The following is a 10,871-nucleotide window of genomic DNA, read 5'->3' as shown; positions in this document are numbered from 1 at the left end:
GTTGTCCATGTGTATATTAAAATCGCCAGTTATTAATATAACTATTATTCCTGGGACTTGCCTGTATAAACTGACCATTCTCAAGGTAATCAATCTTAGGGGGGCGCAATTTGAAGTAGACTTTGGGGCGCCTCTAGCCATGTGGTACATTTTTTCTTGAGGAGTTTCAGGCGGGAAAACAGACAAAGGACTTTGCCATTTAGTGTAACCAATGCATATGTAATTACCAAGTTTGAATATTCATCCTGCTCCCTATAACAAGGGGACGCGAGGAGGGACTGCACGTGTGCGCACGGCAACTCAGAGAGCAACTTCTTTTGGCATCAGCTGTATTGGTCTTAATAAAATCTTATTTTCCAATCAACTGATTGTTGGAGAAGTTTTTTCATCATCAACCCAGCCTGGTCTTGCGTCCGCTCCGGACTGACGCATCGACGGACCTGCTCATCGAAAGAAAATACACGACAGATTTGGTGTCACAAACAGGATTCGTGCTCCGCTCGAGAACCACGGCCCGTTGGGACATAGGCGTGCGACATCCAGCCACTGTCAGTCACCACACTACGGAACCAGCCAAGGGACACCACAAGAATATTTAAGATAGAGTTATAATGCAATTCTATAGCGTTTTACTTCATAACCTTTGCGTTATAATGCAATAAAAACGGAAACATTTTTGCATCATCATTTATGTCAGTGCAGTACACGCAAAGCTACAATCCTAAAGTGGAAGTCTTTCGTTCTCCTCCTAAAATAACATCACGTTATTTTGCAATTTGTTTTATGCAAAATAACAAGAAAAATTGAAAAGTTATTACATTATTTATTGCAAAATAATGCAATGTTATTTTAGGAGTAGAACGAAAGACTTCCACTTCTGTGTCGTAGCTTTAAGTGTACTACGCTGACATGAATGACTGATTAGAGAGATTTTTATATTCAGAGGTGTCCCATAGTTCCAATCAAGGACATAGTGTGCATACAAAGGGATAAGGTATGTACTAGTTAACAAAACAAAATTGCTCTCTACCTTTTTCTTGTTAGTGGCGTAATCCATGGTATTACATGTATTGAACCACTAGAGGGCAGACTATGCCCATGAGTACATTGTTACTGCGGGGAGCGCACATGAAAAAAAAGGACTCCAGTGTTGTGCAGCCAGTTAATAAAGGTGGTTCCATGGTATCGCAGAAGAGAACACTGGTCTTGCTTTTTAAAAGAACCCAATACAACATGTCAGTGGGTACTTGACCCAGTTAAGGGACAATTACACGGATGAAAATCCACTTCCATCCTTATCTATTCCTTCCTTTTTTTTAAAAAACGTATTGTCCTCTGTCCATCTATGCACAGAATGGACGGAATGCCCATCTGTTGTCAAAGTCTGTCAAGTTTTCTACCCTGCCAAAATGGCCCTGGTTGCATTTGGCGCAGGTCACTGTGGGATGCGTGACGCCAACATCCAGACCTCTATTGCGTTATTGTTCACACAATAAGTTTTCAGTTTTTATTGCGTTATTTTGCAATAAAATAATTATTGCAAAAAAATGCAATGTTATTTTAGGAGGTGAACGAAAGACTTCCACTTCAGGGTCGTAGCTTTAAATGGGTGTCCTGTGGCGTAATCTTAGGAATTGGAAAATGTCTTGAACCACTAGAGGGCAGACTATGCATAAATATGCATGCTGATCTGTTTGTCAATGTTGAAATGCTATCTTGGTTGACAGTTCACGGGCATTGGCAGAAACATTTCACTCCACTCACAAGATACTTACACTTCCTTTGCCAAGCCTGCTTCTTTTTTGTCTCGGTCCCGGCCGAAGCTGGCCATGTTGTATATCCGTCTTGGTCCCACTGACGGCAATGATATTGTCCCACATTGTTTTTATTTTACAATGCTGTGTGTGTGTGTCTTTAAAGAAAAAAATTGCTGTCTGTGTGCTTGTTCTGCACATGCATGTGACCTACTAAGTACGTTCTCGACGCTAATTGGCTGTCGCCAACGTACAGTGCCAAATGTTCGCTTCAGTTTATCACGGCAAAATGGGTGAAGGAGCAAAATTTTTGCTTTAAACGCACTGCCCCTGCATGCAAACCTTGCCTGATCACGGGGGCTGCATTATATATACTGGATATGGGAACGAGCCATCAGAAATCCTGTGCACACATTCGTTCTGACCGTAGCATAACATATTATCCCACTGCTTGAGTAGTACATCCCACCACCAGACAAATCAGACGCTGGGCCCATCGATTGCCCATTCTGCCTGGGATTGCATTCGGTCCCTGCAGCATGTGATTTCAGCCATTTAACACTAGCATGCCCAGAGGTCACACAAAATTCACCTCTTGATAAATATATTTGTTGTAAAATGTATTACTTTTCATTGATTCTCCCAATTGCCGTAACAATGTCCTCTTGGGATTCCAGGACAGTGCGGGTGAGGACACAACCGGTTGGACGGGCATTGGCAGAAAGTCTGTTGTGGTGGATTTGAGGATCAGCTAGCACCGGGGAGGCTAAATGAATCCCCTGCGTCTGTGACATGAGCCTGGGACTGCGTGTCATTGTCTTCTAATTAAAACATTAATCAATGCCTTTCATTTCCTATTTCATAACCTGGTTTTAAAAAGTGTGAACCTTTTGTCCTGCTTGGCTGTGAGCAAACTTAAGTCCTGTAAAGAGGGGAAAAAAGGTAGACAAATACATATTTACCTTGGAGTTGATTTGCGTCACCACATGTGATTCTTGTGTGAGCAGTGTCACGCCTAATCGCGGCGATCGTCTGCTCAAATGGGGTGAACTGTGAAGGCCACACTTAGGCGGAGGGACAGCAGTCATCCACTCTAAGTCCACCTTGACGTCTAACCACTTCATTTTTTTTTAGCTCTGCGAGTATGCGCTGCTCCGACTCCACAGCATTCGATGTCTCACACACACTCTCCCACTCCAGAAGAAGTGAGTGAAAAATACGTTGTTTTTGGCCTAGACTATGTTTGCCATCGTCTCCAGCTCACGTGTATATTAATCTATACAGAGAGTACACACAGATTGGCATTCCTGGACGGACGCCCATTTTGGAGACACAGGACGGAAGACTAGAATTTTTTTTTTTAAAAGAACGGATTAAGCAAGGATGAAAGTGGCTTTTTGTCTGTACCTGTAATCATCACTAACCGGGTCAAGTACTGACGAAATGTGTTGTGTTCTTTTAAAAAGAAAGACCACTATTCTCTTCTGTGATACAACACTCACAGGCATTTTCTGCCCTCTAGTGACTGAACAAATGTAATACCATGGATTACGTCACACGATGCACATTTCACTGACGAGGAAACAGATGGATAGCAATTTTTTTTGTTAACCAACTGTTAACATAATAGTACATACCTTATCCCTTTGCATGCAAAGTATGTCCTTGTCTGGGACATCTCTCGAGCGTAAAAATCTCTCCAAACCGTCATTTATGCTCATGCCAGCCTCGCCGTACACTTAAAGCTGCAACCCAGAAGTGGAAATCTTTCGTTCACCAGCTAAAATAACATTGCGTTGTTTTGCAATAGGCGGCACGGTGGTCGACTGGTTAGCACGTCCGCCTCACAGTTCAGAGGTCGTGGGTTCGATCCCGGCTCCGGCCTCCCTGTGTGGAGTTTGCATGTTCTCCCCGTGCCTACGTGGGTTTTCTCCGGGCACTCCGGTTTCCTCCCACATTCCAAAAACATGCATGGTAAGTTGATTGGATACTCTAAATTGCCCCTAGGTGTGATTGTGAGTGCGGATGTTTGTCTCTGTGTGCCCTGCGATTGGCTGGCAACCAGTTCAGGGTGTCCCCCGCCTACTGCCCAAAGACAGCTGGGATAGGCTCCAGCACGCCCCGCGACCCTTGTGAGGAGAAGCGGTACAGATAATGGATGGATGGATGGATGTTTTGCAATAATTATTCCATTGTGAAATAACAAAATAAAAACAGAACATTTATTGTATTATAACGCAAAGGTTTTGCAATAAAACACAATAGAATTGCATTATTTTAAATATTCTCGTGATGTACTCTGGCTATCATGGGTGACACTTAAACAGCTGTAAACAATCCAATCCACTCACGATACTCCCAGCCACTAAGTGGATATGAATAGAAAATTAGCCAGCTAATGAGCTTTTAATAATGTTTATGAATTATGAAACCTCTGCCATTAGCATCCCTCCCACGGCATCATACATGGACACTTTTTTGGGGGGGTGGCGGAGGATGGAGTGATGGAATGTACGGACGGAAGCGCCTTAAAAGGACTAGGACAGATGGGATTGGAGGATGATTTTTTTTTTTTTTATGAATAGGGATAGAGGGACAATGACGAAAGAGTGCCGAGATCACAGACAGAGGATGTGCCCATCTCTGTGTATATATATGGGTGTGTGTATATATATATATATATATATATATATATATATATATATATATATATATATATATATATATATATATATATGTATTAGCGTTGATGACGATGGTGTATTGGTATGCTTGCCCGACTTGTGTGCAGGCAGGGTGGGATCAGTTCCCCCTCAGTGACTTTGTCTGTGTGTGCCCTGCATGGCTGGCGACCAGTACGGGATGGAGTCCACCGTTCGCCTGAAGTCAGCTGGGATAGGCTCTAGCACTTCCCCGCGACCCTGTACAGGATAAGATGTGTTGAAGATGACACACATGACATTCATGTTGTCAAAACACATTGGATACACATTGTATCCAAACTCAATACTAATATGTCATGGTATCAATACCATGCGTGTGCCCTCAGCGTCCACCGCGCGCAGACAACCTCCGGCAGTCAGGAGAGCCCTCACTGCGACCCCGCTTGCAGTTCCGCGTTTTACTGTTGCTAAGTATGGCCAGTGTGGTGGCTGCAGGAGTTATGTTATAATATTATATTATAATATATTACATATTAATATATGTTAATAAAAATCTATATATTTTTTTGCCTTTTGCCAAGTATTTTACTGGGCATCAATATAGAATTTGAAATGTTAGTACACGTATCGATCGGGATATATATATATATATATATATATATATATATATATATATATATATATATATATATATATATATATATATATATATATATATATATATAAATATATACATATATATATAACTAATATCATATATATATATGTATTTATATATATATTATCTATATATATGTATTTTATATATATATATATAATACATATATATATATATATATATATATATATATACATATATATATATATATATACACACACATATATATATTTAGGTGACTGCTGGTTATTTATTTATTGCAATCTTGTCTTTCAGTTGCTGCTCGACAGTTTGACTGCGCTCTGACAAAGAAAGATGTTGGTACGGCTGTGAAGCATTGGCTTCGTTTCGCTCATGAGCGTAAAGGGGGCATCCCAAGGCATGCTACTGCCTCGGACGCAAGTCAAGATTGGTTTACTGTGGTATTGTTCTTTATTGGATGGATTGTTATGTTGTGTTCAAAGAATACATTTTTTACAGCAATATGGACTGTTGTTCTTACAGTCAAACACTTTAGATTTAGTCGATTTAAATCTTATGGTACGTGGTTGACGAACAAATATTTCAGATTACTAAAATATGACTAAAACTAAATGATCTTATTTGAAACACTGACTATAATTTAATAAATGTATGGCCAAAATCAACAAACAGAATAGAGAAGCTGGGGTTTACTAAAAGTATTTTGATCTATTCTAATACATGTTTTAATATTAAACATGTTTTCTGTCATAGGTTTTTCATACATTTGGGTAAGTAATGAAAAAGCTATCATTTTCTAGCGGACTAACCCAATATTTTTGTTACAGTATTTTTTTAAGCTTTAATGTAAAATTGTATTCCAATTTAGATGATGGCTAAATTAATGTTGTTTCCTTAACATTGATTCAACAAAAAATCAACAAAACGTGCATGTAGGTTCTGGTTTAAATGATGGTTGAATCAACATTGATGTTGTGTGATATATTTTATCAACCTTGCACTTTCTGTATAATTTCTACTTTAGGTTTCAACGTAGATTCAACACTGAACTGAACCGAACTGTATTTCAACATTGTTTTGCTCCACACACATAGACTTAGAGACTTAGACTTCACTTTATTGATCCCTTAGGATGACTCCCTCAGGGAAATTAAAACTCCAGCAGCACACATGATAAACAGCACAGCAGCACACAGGTGGGTAGATATACTTTGCAAATATATAAATTAAATTACAGATAACGAGGTGTATGGCTATATGTGGAATAAGGTTATATTATTATTATTGCACACACTAAAGTTGTTTCACCATATGTATGTTTTGTTTTCATTCCATCTGTGCATACAGAAAAACGATGTAAAACCAATAAAGTAGCCTATAGTTATTAACTGCCAGCAACAGTTGAAGTTGCAAGCGGCAGCGAGCCTACCTTTCGCCCCTTTTGGCATCAATCACTGTTTTCGAGTCTACCCCGCTCAGGAGTCATCAGTCATTTATACAATCATTTCTACAAGGCCCATCTATCCCTTCAGTGTCCAAAGTGAGAGATGCTCCGCTGCCATTTCTCACTACGATACAACAAGTCCAATGTCTTTATTTATTTACACATGGTTCCGCAGAATAGGTTTATATTATAGTAAAGTAATGTTTATGTATCTGCCTTCACTCACACACAAATATATCTGACGCATTAAGTGTGAATGATTGTCTGCGGCAATAGTATTTTGAATTTCTGTTCTCAGCATTTCTTCCTCCCTTCATATCCATCCTTATCCTTGCCCTATTCCTTTACCCACCCTCTCCACCCTTCAGAGAATGGATGTTTCCAGTATGTGGCATCTGGTGCTATTACGCATCCCTTCGGCACGCCGCTGCGATGCTCGACGGTGTCGCTCCGTACAAGCTGTATGCGGCGACGTCAGGATGCAGTGCCGTTAGTGCAGCGGTGCATCACGACGTACGTAAAATCCGCCAAAATGTAAGCGTACGTCCTCGGGTTGGAGCGCCGTCTCCTCCTCAAGCCCGTACACGTTGTTTATCTACTCCCGACTCCCCCGATGCTGATGCAGTGGGTGTGCGCCGTAGGAGAAGGAGAGGAAGAGGAGCCGCATCTAGCAAGCCTCCCAGTCACCACAGCAGACCCCGAGCTCGCCGTGAACGATGTGTTTTTATTCGATGCCCTTCTCCATCCTCTCTCGGTTAAAGACTGCAAGGGCGCCGAGAGATTAAAGAAATATATATTTGACCTATAGAAACGTCTGGACAACGACCACCAAAATGAAATTTCCGAGTGAAAATCCAAGAAAACCAGGGAACAGCCCGTCACCAGGTTAGACTGTCAATTCATTGTTTTGTTAATTTAAATAGAACCTGTTTTTATTTTTTATTTATTTAATTTTTTTCAAATCTAAGTTGATCTCAACTTCCTTCCACCGAATGCCTATTTTCAAAGTGCTGCAGTGTGAAGCTCTGCCTTTATGCAATGTTGATAGCCTCCCTCATGTGCAGCCCTGAGTATTTTTGTACTGTGGCTCCAGTAGGTTTGCAAATGAAAAATTAATAGACACATATAGCAGTGAAGATTCAGTCTGCGTGCTGAAGTTTATGGCCAATAGCTGTGGAATATCAGTTCCATTGTATTAAAACAGAAAGATTTAGGGGATAAACGTGTTTCTATGGCTTCAGTGTGGCGCAGTGGAGGGATTTCCACTGTTGTTCTGTATTTAGCATTACCTCACCCACTATGGGCAGATGCTTTTCAAATCTTGCATGTCTGTCACGTCCCATCACAGCATCGCTTTGATTCATTTAAACTGTTTGGTCTCTTTTTGAACCAGAAGTCTGTTAGGAAAAGGTAAACATTTCAGCTTGGCCACCATTCTCGCTTGAAATAATCGAACAATTATGGTCAGTGTCATTGATATGGGGTCACAATTCACTGTATCATTCGCATGACAGGTAGAAAGAAATATCTAATTATCTCATTTTGGGATCATTGAGATGCACGGCTACAATCAACAGTTCCACAGCATTTGTGACACAGTCAACAGGCAGGTGTGGTCTTGATAGGTGTAATATTCAGCAACATGCTGTTTATACTACTGCATTTTAATGAGTGAAACCAAATGAAGTGAAACATGTGTGGTGCAGTACAAAAGATCACATTGGGAGACTTGAAAAATATTTTTTTTAAAGTGAGATTGTTTGTATAGGTGTGATATTTTGTCCCTTGATTCAGATTTAATCCTCAAGAGCACATATTGAGTCTATATAAAAAAAAAAGATGAAGAAGGCTGCACCAACCCGTGGTGTGACCGTTTTTTTTTTTTAGAGTACGTCACTTGGTATGTGTAATGCGCTACAAACTAAAGGCTGGATAATCCCAGGACAAGTGCACTGATGTAAAATGACACTGACTTCAGCCTCTTTTGTCAGTGATCCTATTCTTTCAGTTAACATTCAAAGCGACCACAGGTAAGTGCTTGGACATTGCACCAACTGGTGTGTTGAGACTGTTTCTAACAAATTGTTTTTTGGTGTAATGCTGCCCCCTATTGAGTTGGAGTACTTGCACTTAATTGCATGTTTTTATTCTAATACAATTTTCTTAAAAGTGAGATCTTACAGAAGGCAAATGTGTTGTGTAATAAGACAGTTAGTGCATGTTTTTGTATTAAGGAAGTTAAAGGGTGAATTTTATTGTTTTTTGGGAGCTCTCAAGGAAAAATAAAGACAGAGACGATTTGTTATAGTAGTCTCGGCACATCTGTCAGGTTTATAGCAGCTAGCGAAACAGTTGGTGTCATCAGCGGTCTGACTGCTTGCCATCATTGGTGTTCCGCTGGCAAACTAGCAAATTTAGAAGAGAAGAAGAATCATTTGTCGGGGTATCGGTTTCTTGCTTGTGAACATCACAATTGTGTATGCGGGGGATGTTGGTCTTGAATTGTGTTCACCATGGTGGCAGATGTTCAGCTTCACCACTTGGCCACGGCTGCCCGACAAATTGAAAAATTAACCTCTCAATTACAGTAAATTCAACTGTAGATATAACCATTCAAGGTGAAGGGGGCGCGTAAATTCAGGGTTAGGGCTGCTCGATTATGAAAAAATATTAATCAGGATTATTTTAGTAATAATTGAAATTACGATTATTCAAACAATAATTTCTATTTTTTGGTACAAAACAAGAAAATGTTTAAGCGTAAAAAAAAATATAATGACAAAAACATTTCTTTGAAACTTTGAAATTATCTGAGTTCCTTTTGGAACAAACTAAATTTATATAATTAGTTATTATAAAATTTAAAAAAGTTGCAAATTTATAAATTCAAGTATGATTTCCTTGTGTAAACAAACATAGTACATTGGATATAAATGTATATTATTAATCATTTTTTTTAAAGATTATGCCAATTTGTAATCGTGGAGTGCAATAATCGTAATTGTAATTTAATTTTGATTAATTGCACAGCCCTAGTCAGGGTTTCATGGACTGGTGAAGCCATATTAAAGTTGTTTGCCACATCATCTTATACATCCATTCATGCACATGAAATGTAGATCTATGCCACTGTGAAGTTTACCTGTTGCATATCACAACATTTAACCTCAGTTTTTTTTTTCTTTTTGTTCCTTCAGTGGCCGTTCAGACTAATATGGTGCCACCCAAAAAGATGCAGCCAGGTATGCTTCAATCCAGCCTTGTGCACGCCAGCGTGGCTACCATGCAGAACCCAATGGGATGCTCTGTACCCCGACTCTCCATCTCCCGGCCAACAAGCATGGTAGCCAGCATGGAGGCAGTAGGTGACGGTGCAGCTCCTTTTACCATGATGAAACTGAAGACGGTGCTAGCAGTTTTCGTGGTGGTGGTGGCCTACTTGGTGGCAGGAGGACTGGTGTTCCAAGCGCTAGAACAGCCATTTGAAAACAACCAGAAGATCACCATCACGGCAGAGAAGGCAGCGTTCCTGCAAAAACACCCCTGTGTGTCCCCAGATGAGCTGGAGGCTCTCATCAAAGTAAGACCAGACACTGATCGATACTCCAGTTTTACCTCAGCACTGGATGGAGTCCCGAGAGGGAATTAAAGCAACTGAAAGCTAAGCTCCCTATCGATCTGACCCCATTCAGCACACCGTGCTGTCATACTGTAATTCGATAAAACCACACTTAACCTTCTATTAAGTGCAAAAAAAAATTGGGGGAGGAAACTACCTGAAGGCAACATTAACACTACTGAGACAAAGATGGGAATACTTGAGTTTTGATTAAAATTACTCAATTTGGCATTGAATTGAAAATTCAAATAAAGTACATAATGTCATGTCATGTCATCTTCCAAACCGCTTATCCTATACAGGGTTGCGGGGAATTGCTGGAGCCTATCCCAGCCGTCAATGGGCGAAGGCAGACTACACCCCGAACGGGTCGCCAGCCAGTCGCAGGGCACACATAGACACTGTCACTGAGCGGGAATCGATCCCACGCTGCCCGCACACAACTCAGGCGTGTGTACCACTACACTATCAGTGGACCTTAAGTACATAATGTGCATTAAGCCATTTAAAAAAAATAGATTCTAACAACCTTAAAACAAAGATATTGTCTTCGGAAGATGCCAGCACTACTGGTGCCTTTTGGAAGCACAGCAAACAAACACAAGTGAATGAAAAGCCTTTAGTAAAGTGTCAACTTGAATATCGAGAGCAGTCAATGTGTGTCAGTCATAGCAACTGAGTTAGTGATGCGCTCTGTGATTCGTTGATTCAACCTGGGCGCTTGTTATATGGCTCTGTCCTTTTTTAAATG

General features: G+C 40.3%; 1 protein-coding gene across 3 annotated transcripts in view; it reads left to right on the top strand.

The window, feature by feature from the left end:
* Window positions 1-6,907: 6,907 nt before the first annotated feature.
* kcnk10a (potassium channel, subfamily K, member 10a) overlaps window positions 6,908-10,871 on the top strand; it is a 42,573-nt gene continuing 38,609 nt past the window's right edge. The window contains exons 1-2 of one of the 3 annotated variants that reach the window (XM_086019272.1): window positions 6,908-7,386; window positions 9,699-10,081. In XM_086019272.1, coding sequence (XP_085875398.1) covers window positions 7,335-7,386; window positions 9,699-10,081 — 435 coding nt within the window. In that variant the 5' untranslated portion in view covers window positions 6,908-7,334. Of the gene's footprint in view, window positions 7,387-9,698; window positions 10,082-10,871 lie in introns of those variants that run through there. The other 2 variants (XM_086019273.1, XM_086019274.1) reach the window with 2 other exon arrangements.

The sequence above is a fragment of the Filicampus tigris genome, chromosome 20 (genome assembly GCF_054856515.1).
Source record: "Filicampus tigris isolate MCC_2025a chromosome 20, RoL_Ftig_1.0, whole genome shotgun sequence".
Classification (NCBI taxonomy): Eukaryota; Metazoa; Chordata; class Actinopteri; order Syngnathiformes; family Syngnathidae; genus Filicampus; species Filicampus tigris.
The sequence above is the reverse complement of the archived record's forward strand: the minus strand, read 5'-3'. Positions and strand labels throughout refer to the sequence as shown.